The sequence below is a fragment of the Penicillium manginii genome (genome assembly GCF_028828005.1).
Source record: "Penicillium manginii strain IBT 31320 chromosome Unknown utg000004l:1.0-7231830.0:1.0-7236170.0, whole genome shotgun sequence".
Classification (NCBI taxonomy): Eukaryota; Fungi; Ascomycota; class Eurotiomycetes; order Eurotiales; family Aspergillaceae; genus Penicillium; species Penicillium manginii.
Window position 1 is genome coordinate 5,556,860 of NW_026643105.1, and position 18,930 is coordinate 5,575,789.

General features: G+C 50.1%; 6 protein-coding genes across 6 annotated transcripts; 2 read left to right on the top strand and 4 right to left on the bottom strand.

Annotated features, from left to right (window-relative positions):
- Positions 1-7,076: 7,076 nt before the first annotated feature.
- Positions 7,077-8,268, bottom strand: N7533_005771 (sucrase/ferredoxin-like domain-containing protein; the record flags this gene model as incomplete). The annotated part of the gene is made up of 2 exons (XM_057102421.1): positions 7,077-7,811; positions 7,876-8,268. The coding sequence occupies 2 exons, from the start codon at positions 8,266-8,268 to the stop codon at positions 7,077-7,079; spliced, it is 1,128 nt and encodes a 375-aa protein (XP_056962051.1).
- A 277-nt stretch (positions 8,269-8,545) lies between these two features.
- N7533_005772 (uncharacterized protein) lies at positions 8,546-9,757 on the bottom strand (the record flags this gene model as incomplete). Its single annotated transcript, XM_057102422.1, has 1 exon — positions 8,546-9,757. The coding sequence occupies one exon, from the start codon at positions 9,755-9,757 to the stop codon at positions 8,546-8,548; it is 1,212 nt and encodes a 403-aa protein (XP_056962052.1).
- A 386-nt stretch (positions 9,758-10,143) lies between these two features.
- Positions 10,144-11,559, top strand: N7533_005773 (3-keto-steroid reductase; the record flags this gene model as incomplete). Its single annotated transcript, XM_057102423.1, has 2 exons — positions 10,144-10,208; positions 10,290-11,559. 2 exons carry the CDS (start codon positions 10,144-10,146, stop codon positions 11,557-11,559), a joined length of 1,335 nt encoding a protein of 444 aa, XP_056962053.1.
- A 727-nt stretch (positions 11,560-12,286) lies between these two features.
- On the bottom strand, positions 12,287-13,629 carry N7533_005774 (mannose-1-phosphate guanyltransferase; the record flags this gene model as incomplete). The annotated part of the gene is made up of 4 exons (XM_057102424.1): positions 12,287-12,306; positions 12,366-13,389; positions 13,518-13,561; positions 13,623-13,629. 4 exons carry the CDS (start codon positions 13,627-13,629, stop codon positions 12,287-12,289), a joined length of 1,095 nt encoding a protein of 364 aa, XP_056962054.1.
- A 755-nt stretch (positions 13,630-14,384) lies between these two features.
- N7533_005775 (uncharacterized protein) lies at positions 14,385-15,476 on the bottom strand (the record flags this gene model as incomplete). The annotated part of the gene is made up of 1 exon (XM_057102425.1): positions 14,385-15,476. The coding sequence occupies one exon, from the start codon at positions 15,474-15,476 to the stop codon at positions 14,385-14,387; it is 1,092 nt and encodes a 363-aa protein (XP_056962055.1).
- Positions 15,477-16,329: 853 nt separating this feature from the next.
- On the top strand, positions 16,330-18,644 carry N7533_005776 (i-AAA protease YME1; the record flags this gene model as incomplete). The annotated part of the gene is made up of 3 exons (XM_057102426.1): positions 16,330-18,195; positions 18,248-18,290; positions 18,346-18,644. 3 exons carry the CDS (start codon positions 16,330-16,332, stop codon positions 18,642-18,644), a joined length of 2,208 nt encoding a protein of 735 aa, XP_056962056.1.
- Between the last annotated feature and the right edge of the window lie 286 nt (positions 18,645-18,930).

Sequence of the window (18,930 nt, forward strand, 5' to 3'; positions counted from 1 at the left end):
TTAGTGGGGGTACCTGTACTCTGACTGTCAGTACACTCACTCTGCTCTTTTTCCCTTTTCTTTTTTTTTCTTTTTCTTTTTTTCTTTTTCGATTTCTTTTCTTTTTTTAATTTTACTTTTCCCAGTATCAGCGGTACCAGCGGTACGGTGATGGGGGGGATCCACCAGTCTGATTACACCTGGCCCCGCCTGTCATGGTGTAAAAAAGGGGGTATTGCCAGGTACTGCTGGGGTACAGGTAACGGGGGTACCGCGTCGGATTTGTGTAATACGGAAAGGCCGGGTATTTTAGTCCTCTGATAGGCAACAGTTGGGTTTGGGATAATTACATATGATTATGATTATAATGCAAGCATATGATGGGGACTATACTAGTACTAATATAGTTACCTAGGTATACCACTATACTAACCATACTCTTTTCAAGTTGGATACATACTATCCATCACCCATATAGATCATACCTTGTAATACTGCGAAGAATGATGAATGAAAGTATACTTAATACATCAATGGTTCCTTACAAAATGTGAATGGAATGAATGAATATAACATGCCCCACACGACCCAACTCCTAGGACTGACCCACAACCCGAAGTCCACACTAACCAACTTAGCCCCGACTTGAGTGCGTGGGGATACGAGGTGGGTATCCCATCGGTACGGCTCAAGGGGCAGAGGCAGAGAATAAAGTTAGACAGCCTTGGGTTAGGATGGGTTCTGAAACTGCGCCCCCCCCTAATTCGCAATCCCAGCAGGAGTTGACCACCGTGGGGGGGGGGGCCATTAGACCATCTGGACCACTGAGCTCTACGCGGTCCTCGGTGAAGTCCTTTCAAATAGTCTGAGAGAAAAAGAAGACTTGGAAAAAAGAGAGAGACAGGAAAAAAGGAAAAGAAAAGGAAAAGGAACCCCTCTTTGGAGTATGTATGCCCCGGATTACCCGGTTCAGGAAAAGAGATGGAAAAAGAAGAGGGGGAATAGAAAGTAACCCATGATATCATTGTTGGCGCTTGGGAGAAGGCAGCCAACTTTCTTCCAATCAAGGTACATGATTTATCCATAGTATCTATCTACATACATCCAAATACTCCGTATATTCTCTCACTTACTCACTTGCGGCAACTACGGAGTACTACTCTACTCGCATAATGTATACTGAATAAGCTGAAAAGCCAAGCCACCTCACTGCGACCGAGCTACTCCGGACTCGAACAATCCAGCTCCACTTTTCCACTCCCCACGACGATCTTCCCAAGGAAAAGCAGGACAGATGAGAAAAGCAACTAGTAGCTCCTCCCCAACCAAACACCCAGCTAGTAGCTAGTGCAGATGCTGTCTAGTTTTAGACTGTTCCCTTCTCTTCGCGCAGTCCCTTCCCTCCGTTAATACTCCGTCCCCGCAATTCAACCCGTCGAATCCGGGAACATTACGAGTGATCGCAATATGTACATCAGAAAAAATCCCTCCTACAGCAAGGGATGGAGGGACCCATGACGCGGCGTCTACAGCGCGGGAGAAGTTTCTTTCGGTCCCGTCATGGATCAGAAGTCACAGCTTCTAGGGTCTGCTCGTCAATTCAATTCGATTCAATTCCCCATAGGCCTGCCTGTTTCTTGTCCTGTCGTTCTTACTAGCTTTTCTAGCTCACAGCCGTACTAGTGGAGGGTCCCCGAAAAGGTTCCCGAGTCATTTCTTCCCACTCCTTCAGATTAAAAACGGCTACCTCTCCCGAGAAGAACGTAAAATGAAAAATCTTAAATAAAATACAAAGAACATTTATGGCAACCTTTCTCCCTGGGCCCCCTCAAATTTGGTCGAGATTCCGGCAGTTTTCTTTAAGGGAAGGAACTCTAATTTCTTAGTTCCAAGCGGGGCCGAGGAGAAACAACCGTGGGAGAAGGAAACACCCGGGGACTAGGACCGATCCCGGAGATCGGGATGACAGATTGGCTCAGGAGCTCAGGGTATTTAGATTTGTATCACTCTGTACTATGTATATTTCAATATTAGATGTACTAGTAAGTTGACGAGGGTGCGGAAGGAACAATACTCTGAGACTAAGTCCCTATAGGTCCCCAGTACCTAGGTACTAGCAGAAAGGGATGATCTACTAGTGTCTGATCGATGTTGTAATTCCAACGAGAGAGTACTGGACCCTGATACGCGGGCATTGCAGAAAAAGAAACAAAGAGTACCATCCCCTTGGGTCATGTATACCATCTACAACCTTGGAAGGAGACTCTCTGATAGCCACATTCACGTTTACGTACACACCGTCTTTATGTGATATACAGTAGCCTATAGTGGAACCAAGCGGGCCATTTCATAGTCATTTATTTTCCCCAGCAACCTGTCCCAGGGCCTGGAGCCAATCTCGGCAATGATTAATTTTATTTCACTTTGCCGCACCTAACAAACCTAGATGGCACATCAGGCAGGAGAATCCCTGCATGGAACTTTTTTTTTGTCGCTATTTACTTGTCGGTGGCGATGGTTATGATGAAATGGGAAGGTCTAAAAGGATCAAAAACCACCAGCACAACGCCTCTTCACAAGATAACGGTTGGCCTCGGTAGAGCGACGCAAACCGTTTTCGTCCAATTTGCCTCTCTACAATTAGCACTTCCAAGAAAGGAATGCCCATCGAAAATCATCGGGATGGCCTGATATGTACCTGTACCTGTCCAAATTACTTCCACCCGTTTTACAAGGAAAAAGTAAAAGTAAAAGTAAAAGAAAAAGAAAAAAAAAGCTGAGGCACCTCGGTGGCATCTGCTCCTGAACGTGGGGATCCACTCAGTGCAATCTTAAACCAGCGATCCTCTGATCCCCTCAGCCTGATTAGCTAGAGAAAGAGTTCGAGGGTTCAGCCACGAGAAACGTGAGTAATTGACCACCAGTCCAGGTAAAATGAAACAAAGGCAAAAAAGAAAAAAAGAAATCCGGCGAGAAGAACCAAAGAGGTACCAGATAACTTCTCAAGGGCGCTCAAGATCGACAAGGTGTGTTTTGCCTCGTCAGAGCTTCTCATGCATCTTGCATGTCAATATTCCTCATGGCTACGTCTGTGGAAGGGAGGCTCATTAGTTCCACAGCTAATAGCGTCTGCAGCGACCATGAAGCTGGCCCCCTACTGGCTTTAGCCATGCTGCGAGCATCGCAGCCCTGCAAATGACCCTCCTCAACCGGAAAGAATCAACACCCTGCACCTCAGCCATTGGTGTAATCAGGCATTTTCTGCGGCGTGGCGTTCGCAATGGCGCTAACAAATCACCCAAAGGACCACGGGCAACACGCGACGAGTGGAGACTCTTTTGCCTTGCACCGCCATCACTTGGCCCCTCCTAATCGAAAGGGGGGTCTTTCTTCCTTTCTGTTAGCTTTCCTGACGTGTCCCTTCATTTTTGCTTTTTTTTTTTAAAAAAAAAAAATTTCATTTCTATAGAGAGCTTCTTCGGTGGCTTCTAGGAGTATCCGTACGGCAGGCTTCCCGGTCAACGGGGGCGTTTACTGCGGCGGATCTAGCGGCCCCCAATTCAAGCCATACTAGTAGACTCGGAGCTCAAGGTGATTTCAAATAAGATGGATGTCAAAATGTGTTGCGAATATACACAGCCACGAACTTGAATATTTTTTGGTCACATTCTTAAGAAGCTTGAGCCTTGAGTCATGTAATACGGGGATTTGAGCTTACGCTAAGTCAATCGGCGAAATCAAATAATCAAAGTAAATCTATCCGTAATCCAGATGCCCTAAACTACTACTCTCCACGGGTATGAGTTATCGAATCTATATACTAGTATTAGTAAGGGTAGTTCCTACGAGTTCACTGGAGAATGGCTGACCGCCAGAATTCCAGAAGCCAAGGAACTCCTCGTCGCCAAGATCCCAGTCATCGGACATATGACGAAGCCGATATCTGACAGTGTCAAGATCTCCCAAATTACCATTAAGGGATGAAGTATCCGGGACAAGGATGAGGTAGGGATGGTGTGTTCATTGTTATTTTTACTTTTCGTCTGCGGGTCCAATCCTGAATCCTTTCTTACTTACTTTCTTTGTCTCTCTCTCTCCCTCTCCTTGTTATTGACACAACAAGGCGTGTCTCTTGTTTTATTAGAGCTTCAGGATTGTGTGTGCCTCAAATTTCTTGTCACGCGTCGGGATATTGTGATGGAAGTTGCATATTCGTCAAAGGTTGGCGGCACAAAGCTCGGCGTTATAGGGCCGCCTACCCCGCATTTTGGAATGGGCTTACGAATGATGCAATCTGTGATTTAGCACCAAGTTATTGGTTTTTTATGTGAGATACGTGAGATCGAGACGCAAACTAAAAAATAATCAAAATAAAAATAAATTATTTCAAAAGATCAGAAAAGGAAAGAGCCGGAAAGATAGCAAGATAGGAGAAAAGGAAGAAACGAACCTAAAAAGAAAAATACATCAAAATTCCCCTCCCCTGAGGCAATCTACCACTAACTCCATCCATGGATGATTCGGCTAGAGAAGGTTGAACTAGGATTAGCCCAGCTTTACTCCCTTCCCTCTGTTTGTCTTTGGGTGGAGTACGACCGTGCACTGTATACCCGCCAATGCTTAAACTTCCAGACCTCTTTGAACCCAAGTGAAACTAGAAAAAAAAAACAAAACCAAACAAACCTTCCAAGATTGGGATCACAGAGTGTGATGGGGGCTAAAGGTTGTTGGTCGCTTACGAAGGGGCGACCACACAGGGAGATACGATATACGATATGGGGCAAAAGAGTCATCCGAAAGAAGTATGTATCAAATTCCAGGCGAAATCATTGGCAAAAAGCATAATGTAATCTCCAGATGGCGTATTTTCACTTTGCAGATGATTACTCAAATCGCGTGCAAACACTCGGTTTCGCCTGTTCTTGTTGACACAGAATTAACCAACGAGAATGGGCGCAATCTATTTCACCTCGTATATGACTGGCGCATCACACGTCCAGCTGTCCAGGACGATCATTTCACCTATTCAACTTCCCACGGGTGCGTCGTTCGCCAATACCGGAGGAGAATTCCGACCACTGCGACACTAATGATACTCGATCTCTCTATCTATTCTCTACACGTCCAAAGAGTCGGTCAGGGGCAAGTCAGCCAGCCTGTGCAGAACTCTCATCATGAACCTGCTTATGGATATTCTCGGCCAACAAGCCTCCCGGGAAGTCTCCGAATATCCATGTCCATGTCCATGCCCATCATTGTGGTCATTGGGGCTGAAAAGAACGCAAGCCATCACTTACCGTTCCCAGCGCGCTTCCTTCCTAATGCAAATCCCGTACGAGTAGGGAGTATAGCGCGTTCGATTGACCATCATCGCTATGAAACCCGACCCTACTCCGTACTTGTCCTTGGAGAGAAAGACGAGGGGTGGAAAACCAAACTAACCACAACGACAACGTCAACAACAAATCGCCTTTCACCTCCTTACCCCTATCCCTATTACAATTCAAAAAACTACATTTCACCCCACGAATCCACCACATATGTATCAGTACTGCCTATCGGTGACAACGCCACATGCGATGCTGATACGCTTACCTCCTTACCGATGAACCCCGTGTTTGCCGCAACAGTAGCCATCTCCGGAATCTGACTCTCACCGACAAGGATAGGGACGGAATTTTGAGACAGAATGGCGACCTCAGAATTTGGAGATTATCCCTAGAGAAGGGTTATCTTGCTATCTCCCCTTTCTTTCTTTTACTTTTGCTAAGCCAGAGCCGGCGCGGCGGGGGAAGCCAAGAGGAGACTCCATCCTGGCCAGGGCTGACATACTTGGCGCGCGGTGGTTCTCACATCCCTGTGCAGTCATCTGATTCATTTCCGGCCATGTCTCCGAGGGCAGTCGTAGCACTAGAAAAGTATCTGAAAAGGGACTGTGATTGTGACAGTGACGTCGCCGTGGGCAAAGTAGGAGTGTTTCCTGCGCGGCTCGGCCGTCGGGTAGGAGAATTATCATGCATGCCCGCGGTTTCACGAAGAAAAGGAGGGGTTGGAAGAGTCGGGGTTATCTCGACTCAGTACTCCGTAGTAGCCGACCCCATCCCTTGTTGGGCTGTGGGTTCACACAAGTACCATTTGTCAACGGCTTTTTCCACGGTGTGATATTGTACCTAGTAGGTGCCTAGGTAGGTAGAAGATATTCCGTACTCGGTGAGAAGTAGACGGAGAAAAGGGTAGTACTACACTGCTAGTTAGTACTACGCTAGTTGTGGGGCCATCTATATGTAGTTTGGACATGAAGACGATAAGTCTTGTCTCGGCTATACCAGTGGCATATCCTCTAGTGCCTACTAAAGAAAGCATCACTCTGTTCAGAAAAAGTATTACCCTAGGGGAACCTTGGAAATATGTCACCTCCCTGGGCTGCTGCGAGTAGCCCGTACTTTTTCCTCGGAATCCTGGCCGACGAAAAGTGATGCGAAATAGCGCCGGAGCTTTCAAATGGGGCTTGTGTTGCCATGCTGGTTGTGTGAGCTGTCTCGATTCATGACTCTGCTGAACCCCTGGTCGTCTTGTCACGAACAGTTGCAATTGTAGGTCGAAGAGGCGTTATTCTGGACCGGAGTATTGTGCTCCAGGATTAGATCATTCCACGTCCACGCCACAAAAAGCTCGCTTGCCTGATGGCGAGTGTGTGTACATCTCCCACTCTGAGTTGTACTTCAACGGGGGCCTTCTTTGGTATCTTCCCTCGAGATGGAGACCATTCACATTTGAAACCCCACAGCGCCACATCCACCCGATGCATTTACGATGGCCAGCCATGGACACGCCATGTAGTATCCCACGGCGTGGCAAACGGCGTAGAATCTGAATTCGGATGAGAAGCTGCTCAAGCCACGCCCGAAAGTAAATGAATTTGGTTGGTCCTTTTGATTCCTTGTCATTCTTCTGGCTACTTTGAATATTATGCATCTTATTCACAATCATTATCCCAAGATGCAGTCCCATCTATGTACCCCTCCAGCCAGCGGCCGAGGCAAGAGAGGGGGGAAACTGTAGGGAAAAAAAAGAATTGACTTGAATGACTCTAGAAGCTACCAGCTCGTCAACCCGCGCTGGCGATCAAACCCAGCCCTCAGTTGAGTTTCAGGTTTGAGGACTTTGCCTTGCAGGACTGTATACCGAATGATGTTTTCGCACTCCTCTGGCCGCACTCGCGCCAACCAAATGCCCTGAGAAGCACCCTCTTCTTCATCTGCAGCGCGTGTTTCCTCGCGCTTGTACCAATCAAAGTCCCTGCGACGGTACACGATCACATTGGCCGAATACTTGTGCCCGCCAACATGGTTAATAAAATAGATGCCCACGCCGCCAGGTCGCTGATCATCCATGTCACGATACAGGCCCAACGGCCGCAGATGCCGCTCAAATTCTTTGCGCAGCAAGGGTGCAGACTGACCGCAACGTGCGTCGCGAGTACGTTGCGAGCAGAGGAGAATTACGGCGGCATGAGGGCAAGGGTGAGAGGTGAGAGGGGTTGATGTGATAGATGTATTGGAGGGGTGCGGTGGCTGCTGCTCTTGTTGCTCCTGTTCTGGAGATTCCACTCCACTCCCACCCTCTTTGTCTGAAGGAACGCCGCTGAGTGGCGTGGTTGTTGTCGGGGAAGTGTTGACAAAGTTCGCAATCAGATCGGATACCAGCTGAGGCGTAACATTTTCCACGATGGTGAAGCTGGGTAGCAGGAGCACGTTTGTTGGTTGTTGCCCTGGTTCATGCATGTGGTATTCGTCTGGTACCGGCATATTTGAAGCGGATAGCTTCAATCTCTGGAAGGAACATCTCGCGTTAGTTTGCTTGTTATCCAAAGTGCTTGGAAGATAGGTAGCTTACCCCGTTGCTCGGCTCGACTCCTCCTTTCTCGATTGCTTCCATGATACTCCCTTGCTCGTCTGCAACATCGCGCACCCAGTCTGATTTCCCAGTAGCAACAAGCATGTGTGTCGCCCACCCATTCACCTTCCCATAAAGCTCATCCTCCAAGTCCACATCGAATTTTGCGGGGTATTTCACGGTGCAGCTCGAGCAGTCGTGGAGGCATTCTTCGCCATCGGTAGATGCTTCTGGCTTTATAAAAAGCTGATCGGATGCTGATACAGACTGGAATCCCTCCGTAGCGAGTGCGTTATCCCCCACGGCGTCGGTGGTGATGTCGGTCCTAGAGGAGGCGAGTGAAACATTGGACGAACTGAAGAGTGAGGAGGTACCCCGGCGGAAGAGATGCATTCTGAGGGCCGAGACAGACGCGAGCTGTCGGATAGACAATAGTGTTTATCGATTCGAGTCGGGGGGAGGAGAAGCGACCGAGGGGAGCAGTTTTGATTTCTAGTTTGGATGACGCGAGTGCAAAGTGATCTTATCAATCACTGTGCATTCCCGCTAAGAGTTCGGAATGTTGCCGCGTGACTAAGCCCCCACTCCGGCCCGATTGATATCAAGTGGACTTTGATTCACTAATAATACATATGATCCGAATGGACTGCTATTGTGGGGGAGAGTGGGCCTATCTACGGCCTGCATAGTTGAAGCTATATGGCAGTTCCCCCGGTTTTTGCGGCTGGGTCAGCCGAATCACACTTCCTCCTGAACTACCAGACTGGCCCGACTGTACACGCTGCAGTGACCGCACACTGCTCACCGGCGACATACCCGAAGCGGGGCTTTGAACTGCTGGTGCAGTATCGTAGCCTGACTGTGTGTCCCATGTCGACGCATTCGACGGGTGCAGACTATTGCTTCGCACCGGTGTAAAGGTTCCTTCATAATCAAAATTATCCACAGTATCCGTCTCTCCCTCCTCGTCAGAGGGTCCGATAACTGACTCGGTTTCCGTCCGGTGGTAGCTTGCGCTGTCTCGGATTTCCTCAATGGCTGGCTGTGTCGGGGCTGTCATTCCCCGTAGAATCTCCGCAAATAGGTGCATTAGGTCGCGGAACTCCGTTTCGTGTAACTGATGGGAAGAAAATCGTGCTCGCTCATAGAGCGCTAAGAATTCAGCTCCAATTTCGGGTGGATTGACCACTCCTAGAAACGTGAGATGACTGATGTATTGGCGTAAGCCCATAGAGCCCGGCCGCTGAAGCACTTCCACCACGCGTGTATCTGGTAAAGACTCCATTGCGACCTCGCTGGTTGGGTCAAAAGGATTCAGGTCATGAGGGTATAGTGCGTCGGGAGGGGCGAGTGATACGGCTTTCGCCTCGATTAGGTTGGGTAGTTCTTGGATGACAGTGCGGTATGGTAAGTTGGGTAGGTCGGGCGAGGCGGGTGATGACCAGCCAGGGTGCTCAACGCGACCCCATGGCGGGTGTTTGGGGTTGATCAGAAGATCCTTGTGGTTTTGGAAACTCCCAATTTCTTCTGAGGTATCACGCGGTCGAGCCTGATACGCGAGAACCACACTTTTGGCTATTCCATCCTTGACCATATGCCTCACACTCTTGCTCAGGTCTTCCTTCTCGACGGGAATCCAAGCTTTCGGAATGCCAGCCAGGGTGCTGCGATTTGTATAAATACGTGTCGCATATATTAAAACCGCAAGGAAGAATGTTATCACATAGGCGCCGGTTATGAAAAAGATATTCGTGAGTCGATCGGTCTCGTAGCACTGATAGATGGCGTCGGCTGGTGTCAGGAGGATGAGACAGAAAAGGATAACGGCAAAGAAGAAGAATGCACTCGAGTTGAAAAATGTCTCGAGTCCCGCAGTTGTCATGATGGCCCGCGCATACTGTGCAAAGAGCACGGCATCTGGTAGAAGACTCGAAGCTATCGAGGATGGCCGAGGGCGACCCTCACGGAGCTGCCCTGATTGCCCGCGGAGATAAGCCAATCACGTGACAACCCAAGTATACCGTCCTAGGGTACCCTACGTACAGTAGTATCACCAGATACAAAAGTCAGGGTATATCTATACCATAGGGCGGTCATGTTGGCTAGTTTAATCTGCAATTACCAATTTATTGCACATCTTGTCCACAAGCATTGAATAAATTGTGGTCGGCCCATTCGTTGGTACCTGACCAGTATATCACATGACCCCCTATCTGCCAAAAGTGGCTGTCCCTGGATCGCCAAATAATTTCGAGAGTCAAGAAAGCCATGGGCGAATACTTTCCTCCTCAGGAGGAGCGAGATCTCTATATTCTAGTGACAGGTGCAAACAGGTACGTTACTCTACATTGGCCAAGCAGTTCTCGCCCTCCGCCACATAGTCGTTTGTTTCAACGCTAATTGATCCTCCGCAGCGGGCTCGGCTTTTCGATATGCTGTCGCCTCGCAGACGAATTTCTCTCCTCGCACCCTACCGATGAGTCCCTTACAATTATCTTCACGACCCGCAGTACTCGCAAAGCCCAAGATACTCGCCGCCAGCTAGAGCAACACCTTCAATCCTCCAACCCCTCCCCCTCGGACTCTGGGCGCGTGAAATTTGTCTCCGAGAGCGTCGACCTAGGAGACCTCCTCTCTGTCCGCTCACTCTCCCGCAGACTTCTACAAGACTTCCCGAAACTCGATGCGATTATTTTAAATGCTGGGATCGGCGGTTGGTCGGGCCTTGACTGGCCAGCTGCTATTTGGGGGGTTTGCACCGATCTCATCCACCAAACAACTTGGCCCAAGTACAAGCTCGCGGCGGTGGGAAAATTGACAAACAGGCAAACAAAGGAGGATAAGGAGCCACAGCTGGGAAACACCTTCTGCTCCAACGTGTTCGGTCATTACATGCTGGCCCATAACGTGGTGCCGTTGCTGAGGCGGGCCAACTCGCCCAACGGGACGGGTCGAATTGTTTGGGTCTCGAGCATCGAAGCAACGATCAAATATTTTGATGTCAATGACATGCAAGGTCTCCGCACGCTGGCCCCTTACGAGTCCTCCAAGGCTCTGACCGATATCCTGGCCTTGACTTCTGATCTTCCTGGTTCTGCCCCCTGGGCAGTGGATAGCTTCATGCATCCAGGTACCGAGCCAAAGGAAATGACCGGAAAAGCTCCTTTGAACATTCCGACGGTTCACGTCTCTCACCCCGGAATTTGTGCCACGTCCATTGTTCCCCTCATCCTCCCTCTTGCCTGGGCGATGATAGCTGCATTTTTCGGTGCGCGCTTCTTGGGTTCCCCGTGGCACACTCTGGACACGTACCTCGGCGCCTGTTCTCCTGTTTTTCTTGCCTTGTCACGGCAGTCCGAGCTGGAGGATGCGGAGTCCCCCTATCGCCAAGGTGGGGGAGGAAGAGTAAAATGGGGCTCATCAGCCTCTCGCTGGGGTAAGGAGAGTGTTGCTTCAACTGAGACGGACGGCTGGGGACATGGCGGTGTGGTGGGCGCTGCTGTGGTCGATGCTGATCGGAACCGGCGTCGAAAGCGCGGCATGATAGATCTGACTCGGGAACAGAAGGAGAGCTTCGAGGATCTTGGGCGCCAATGCTGGAAACAAATGGAGGAGCTCAGGATCAAGTGGGACGGGATCCTCGATCAGGCTGAGCAGCGTGCGGCGGCTGAGAAGACACAATAGCTATGGAATGGGCGCTAATCGGCTACTTGCAAGCTTATGGCCCTCTTCTTGGGCTACTGCGCTCCAGCTGATCAAAACAATACTAATTTCATGTAATATATCTACAATTACCCTTTTCGGATAATGTACAAATCATCTTAATGCCGACACTATGTCTACTGCTATCTCGAATACTACCTAAAACCAAATGAATTTGGTTTTTTACTACTTAATCTTCTGAATTCTGCCCCCATTTAATTGCATCAACAGAACGGGACTATGATATCAATTAAATTCAGATAATATATTGGTTTCTATTTTCACTAAAATGCCAGTGGAACCTCGAGAAAACTGGAAAGCAAAAAAAACCCCGATATGCGCACGAATGGGAATGTGTGATGATTTTGAAATTTCGGGTCAATAAGTGACTAAAATGTGATAAATGTTGCAGAAAAAAAGGAACCGAGTATCCACGCAGGTCTGCCATCTAGGCTTCATGCCGCGGTGGCTTTGTCATAAACAAGATTAAAAAGGTTTTCGCCAACGCAAAGCGAAGGTGATAGACTGTCGCGGGCGAGAAGCAGGGATTCAAGGACCGAAGAGGCTCGGGACAATAGAAGATAAGATCACGCAGAAAACGACTCCGGTTCATGCATCAAGACTGGGGGAAGAAAGGTATCGGCAGGTGAGAGGGGATGTAAAGTTGCGTAGCGACGTGAAAGAGAGAGAAAAAAGGAGTGAGGAAAGATTACATGATAATCGCAGGGACTGTCTCGGAGGTTAGTATTGAACTCAGATCCTCTATGGGCATAAATTGCAGAACTTACCATCAATGTTTTGCTTGATGCTCTTGTGGGGCAGGATTGAGCCACCGTTGACATACACCTCGTCGGCGATGGTAACGTCGTCACCCAGGACGGTAACATTCTCAAGACGAGCCCAGCGACCGACAGAGCTGTTCCATCCGACGATGGTTGACTTGATCCAGGCATGGTCCTTAATCTTGCAGTTCTCCATCACGACGCAGCGTTGAAGGCGAACACCATCACCGATCACAACATTGGGGCCGATGACAACGTTAGGCCCGATGCGGCAGTTGTTGCCAATCTTGGCGGAGGGGTCGACCATCACGTTTCCGCCGTGGACGAAAGGCTCGGAGTTGGAAGCAAGCTTCTTGGGGTTGCGCTTGGCGAGCGAGCTGAGGTACAGGCAGGTGCCAGTGAGGAAGTCCTTAGGTTGACCGACATCCATCCAAAAGCTCTCAAGGTCAAAAGAGTGGAGCTGGCCGTCCTTGCAGATCGCGGGGAAGGTCTCCTGCTCGATTGAGGTCGGGCGGAGCTCAATGCGGTTGAGAACGCTGGGATTCAGGATGTAGATACCGGCGTTGATACGGTTTCCAACAAACTCGACGGGCTTCTCGACGAAGCGGTCGATACGGGAGGGGTGGTTAGGCTTGTGGACGACAACGCCGTACTTGGAGGGCTCGTCAACCTTGGTGACAACAATGGTACCCTCGTTACCGTGGGACTTGTGGAAGGCAGCGAGTTCCTGGAAGGGGTAGTCACAGATAACGTCTGAGTTCAGGACGAAGAATGGGGAGTCGTCTTTGCCCAGGATCTTCTCCGCCAGTTTGAGCGGGCCAGCCGTGCCCAGCGGTTCCGACTCGACGGAGAATTCAATGTTCACACCATATTGCTCCTCGTACTTCTTGAGGGCGGCGACCATAACATCGGGGCGATAGTTGACAGCGAGCACGATATCGGTAACACCAGCAGCAGCCAAGCTCTCAACTTGGTGCAGGATCATAGGCCGGTTGCCGAATTCGACGAGGGGCTTAGGGAGAGTGAGAGTCTAGACGGGGAGAAAGGAATGTGTTAGCCCTGTTGACTTCGACGTCGAAAGAGACACAGTGATGGTCATCCAAGAGACAAGAGCAATTGGAACAGTCAATGCGAATGAGAGGATCGGCATGAACTCACCAAAGGACGCAGACGGGTACCGAACCCTCCGACAAGAATTAAAGCTAGGAGATGGTCAATCATGGGCGGGGAGAGGGGGGGAGAAGCATGGAGGGGTAAACATACCCTTCATGATGTGTGGGGTAAAAGGGTGTGAGTCAAGGAAGTAAAGATAGAATGAATCAGATCAAGGTGGGAGAAGATGATCTAAAGAGCATCGGGATATTGATACACTCAGGGAGGAAATAGCATTATTTAGGGAACACCTGGCCGTTGATGGATTTATTTTTGGGAGGGAAGGCCTGGTGGGGCACGTGCGTGGCCGGTGATTGGGGAAGGCACACGTTTGCAGCGAAAAGGGGTGGGTGGAGACTACACATACACTACATGCAATGGTACACACTACTCCGTACTCCTCTGTCGAGAATACACAATACTCTGTCGAGGTTCATAGAGATCACCCCAATACATTCCATTCAATTGACCAAAGGGATCCCCGTTTGCATAGGGGTATACGTACAGAGTACGCCCCTAACTCTTGCGGGACTTCCCTGCTCTAGTCGCCGCATCTCAGACGGGCCACACTGGGTCCAGCCCCTAGCCCAGCCCATCCCAGCCCATCCCGGCCCCCAATACCTCCAATGCCGTCCTTGACTGGATCGGGACCGCCGAGTTGACTTCCCCGCGAACTTTCAAGACGCCTCCGTGTGTACTCACTGCGTACCCTCGTAAGTCAGACGATGTCGCCCCCTGAGGAGGGTGGCACTTAATACTCGTTGGTTTCGGTCTCGTGGAATAAAAGGACTCTCCTTTCGTCGCACCATCCGATCATCTGACTGAGATGGTGCCAACTGCGGGCCCCGAGAGATTCCCTATTCCCCTCCCCCTTTATTGCTGCGTGTCCGGAGGCAGCCGATGACCATGTGTTGTTGACATTCCTGAATGGCGACCGCCTGCTTCATCCGTTGCACACACAAATTGTAGGACCCATTCACTTACCCGGCGAGCTTTATGAAGCAAGAGCGGCTGATCGACAAGCAAGTCATGAAAGCCACCCGCATCCGTCATGTCCACCGGCCGCCGGTGTAAAAGATCAACTTGGGTCATTCCTCCCCGTAAGGTTTGTCCATGAACCCGGTTCTGGAACGAACTTAACCCTACTGTCCGAAGTAGGATGATATCTTGAGGTCGAAGCATGGCCAGCGATCGACCAAGGCGATCGATCCGCTTGGTCTCGGCAGCCACTGCGCTCCGCTCCGGAGGAAGCCAAATGTTAATCCCAAACCCCGTCCTCGTTTCGTCTCCAACCACCATCTCAATGATGTCGAGTTCGGTCTTCCACTGTCGTGTCACCACACGGCGTGGTGGTTGTATCGCAATGATGCCCACGATAAGATTCACCGTCATGGTTTGCGGAACGATTGATTCGAGAAACTTTGCTGTAGGGATGTCCTGCAAGTCACGGATCGGTCCACTCATTCTGAAAGAGGTTTGTTGTCCAGCTGCATCGTCCTCTTCGTTCTCTCCTTGTGAACTGATAGTGGAGACCATGCTGTTCGGGGCCGTCCCGCTCTCTTGAGCAATGTATTCGAGTTCGGAGGCATTGATCTCGGAGGCTTCGTGGACGGCAAATGAATGATTGTAGAAATCTGATAAAACCGAATCTCTATCTGTGAGTATGTCGCCAGTGGTGACTAGTTGTTTCGTCGTCCAAAATTTTGGATCTTCTGGCCCGTAATAGAAAGTAGTAGTATGAAAGTGGTCTGGTTGGCAGCTCGGCAGAGCTTGGAGAATTCTCCATTTCACAGACTCGGGGGGTGCATCTGGGTCAATTGATGTCTGCGGGCAGTGGTTCAAGTTCTGGTCGGGGATCTCAGAGTCGTGAAATGGTGACAGGGCCGTATCCAGAAGTTCATCATTTTCCCAATCTAGGCTGCTGGGCAATGGACTTCCCACCAAGAAGATCGTCTTTGGAGCCATTCCGTCTCGATGTACTCAGGTAAGCCCGGAACTTATAGACCTTTAAGCCCAATCCTCGAGTCGCTTAAATCTTGATAATATGCAGGTCAAGCTTCTCAATTCAACTGGGCTTTCATTGTTAAATCGAACCTGGAATGCGGGTGATTTGGGGGCTGTGAGGCAAAGGCTGATGGCACGATCCGTATGAACTAACCAGCAGCCATTACAGACAGAACTCGGGGCTCAAGTTCAATTTGTCTGTTCGGGTGGTGCTTCCAAGTTGAAGGTTTATTGCAGACTCGGGTTGGAGAAGAAGTTCAAGCTCCGAGGAGGTTCAAGCTTCCAAGGAAGCGAACCATGGACCGCCATAATTGTGGACTGGAGTGCCTGCAGACCTTGGATTCGAGTTTATATACCTACCTAGCCTAGGTACACTGCCAGTGGGCGCATAGGTGGAAATTAAAACTAGAGAGCTCAACACTTCACAATTGTAAGGAATCCTAGCAGTCAGACACAATTATATGCCTGCTTTCATTGCTCTCGTAAAGACAAATGATTAAATTAAACCTATCAAAGCTGGCTGTATTAACATGTTCACCGAGTCTAGAGCCGGCCCTTCCGCCTAATGTCACCAGTCACGTGATACCCGGATACTCAGACCGCCCAAAGTGGCAACCGACATTCGCCGCAGCGGAGTAAAAGCCATCGTCACTGTCCCCCTCTCCCGTTCGCCTCTGCTTTTCAATCAGAGATAGCCGTTGGCTCAACCAAAGGTCATCTCCTTTTGATCATTCCCATCAACCGTTATATAACTCCCCCGAAGAGCAGATTCATCCTTCTCACGCGGCCAAGCGCCGCCGTTCATCGGACAACTATGGCCTTCCAAGGCATTCCCCGGCCGGTGCGAATCATCCTGAATTCTCCAAGATCTGGCTCCCCATCACTAACCTGTGTTACGATGATTCAGAATGTCACTGCTGTGACATCCGATATCTGGCCCTCCATGTCTAGCCTTTTCACTGCCTCTCTGAAGCGCTCCGGCCGAACTTCGACCCTCGCCCGCGCTTTCGCAATCCCGGCCACTCGATCCGTTTCGACAGTGACGCTCTTCCGCTTCAAATCCTTGCAAACATCACCAAAGCCACAAGGTCTGTCACAGCTCCAACAACAGAGGTTCATATTTGGAGGTTCTTCACAGAACCTACTGGCACAGAAGGAGAAGACCGCGAACAATAACCCGAATAGCGCCAATGCCCAGAATGCCTTCTACCAAGCCCTGCTGCGTGCAAACATGCCCGCGATTGTTGTAGAAAGATACCGGACCGCACAATTCGCAAGCAACTCTACGACAGAGGCCATCTTCACTCAAGCTTTGCAACGCGTCGGCGGTGCTGAAGCCATCGGTTTCGGAGCGCAGGCCCAGGGTCTCAAATCAGAACAGCTTCAGGCCGTTGGACAGGCCGTTGCTGCGCAGAATGGTGGTGGTCAAATTGGAATGGCAACTCGGCAAACTGGCACCGGCGCGAAGGAGGCCCCTCTCTACGTCGTAGTGGATGAGTCTCTGAGCAGCGTAGTTTTCCGATGGGTCAAGTTCCTTTTGATCTTTGGATTTTTCAGCTATCTTTCCCTTGTTGTGGTTACCATCTTGATCGAGACTACCGGTGTTTTGAAGAACATTCGCGGCACACAGACCAACGAAGCCCAGCCCCAGCAGCAAACTGTGCGGTTCAGCGACGTTCACGGATGTGACGAGGCCAAGGATGAGCTTCAAGAGCTCGTCGAATTTCTTCTCAACCCCGAGCGTTTCTCATCTTTGGGTGGTAAGCTACCCAAGGGTGTTCTTCTGGTTGGCCCTCCTGGTACTGGTAAAACCCTGCTCGCCCGTGCTGTCGCGGGAGAAGCCGGTGTTCCTTTCTTCTACATGTCTGGTTCCGAATTCGATGAGGTCTACGTCGGTGTTGGCGCTAAGCGTGTCCGCGAACTCTTCAGTCAAGCCCGTGGCAAATCCCCCGCTATCATCTTCATCGATGAGCTGGATGCTATAGGTGCGAAACGGAATGAGCGTGATGCTGCCTATGTCAAGCAAACCCTCAACCAGCTGCTCACTGAGCTTGACGGTTTCTCCCAGAGCAGCGGTGTTATCATTCTCGGCGCTACCAACTACCCACAACTGCTCGACAAGGCATTGACCCGACCTGGTCGATTCGACCGCAAGGTCACTGTCGGTCTCCCTGACGTCCGCGGCCGTATGGATATTCTTCGACACCACATGAAGGACGTTCAGATCGGCACTGATATCGATCTTGCTGTTATCGCCCGTGGCACTCCCGGTTTCTCTGGCGCAGACCTTGAGAATCTTGTCAACCAGGCCGCGATCCATGCCAGTCGTGATCGCAAGACCAAGGTCGGCTCGTTCGACTTCGACTGGGCCAAGGACAAGATCATGATGGGTGCTGAGGCTAGGAGCCGCATCATTCAAGATAAGGATAAGCTGTCGACTGCCTACCATGAAGCCGGTCATGCTCTTGTTTCCTACTTCTCGCCCTCATCTACCCCTTTGTATAAGATTACTATCGTCCCTCGTGGAATGGCTCTTGGTTTGACCCACTTCCTGCCGGAAATGGATGCTGTCTCACGGAATTATTCCGAGTTCCTGTCTGATATTGCCGTTGCTATGGGTGGCCGGGCTGCAGAGGAATTGATCTATGGCCCGGAAAATGTGTCAAGCGGTATCTCCGGCGTGAGTTTTTCCTACCTCAAAAACCTACCAACAGTACTAACTATGTTCATAGGACATCCAACAAGCGACCGAGACAGCTTTCACCCTGATCACTCGTTTTGGATACTCCAAGAAGCTTGGCAACGTTGACCTATCCACCAACTATGATAGTCTTTCCTCCGAAACAAAGCAGGAGATTGAGGGGGGAGGTCCGTCGCCTCGTCGAGGAGGCACGGGATAAGGCCACCAAAATCCTGACCGAGAAGCGCAATGAACTCGAGCTCCTGACCAAGGCTCTGATCGAGTACGAAACCCTCACCAAGGACGAGATGGAAAAGGTTCTTAAGGGAGAGAAACTCGAGGGCAAGCTCTTGGCGTCGCCCAGTGCGCCGCTTAAGTTGCCCGAGGCTCTCCAGATCCCTAACCTGAACCCCACTGGGACTGAACAACCGCCCACAGCGGCGGAGTAAGCCCATACTTCTCCTGAGTCTTTCTTTCATTTTCATTTCTCCTCTCTGCGATTTGTATCTTATTAGGAACGGGCCAGTTGTCTCCTCATTGTGCATTCCCGGTTTGTTCGGGCGTCTCTACTGAAAATACCATTTTCTTTTTTTAGCTCTTTCCCACCTTTGTACCCCTTTTTCTTGGTTGTTGTCTCATTCTTGCTCTCCTTGGCCCATTTTGTATTGGTTGTGTACATATACACTCTGTCTGCCTACTAGTTGCACGCAAATATCATCATTTGTGCCCAGTATT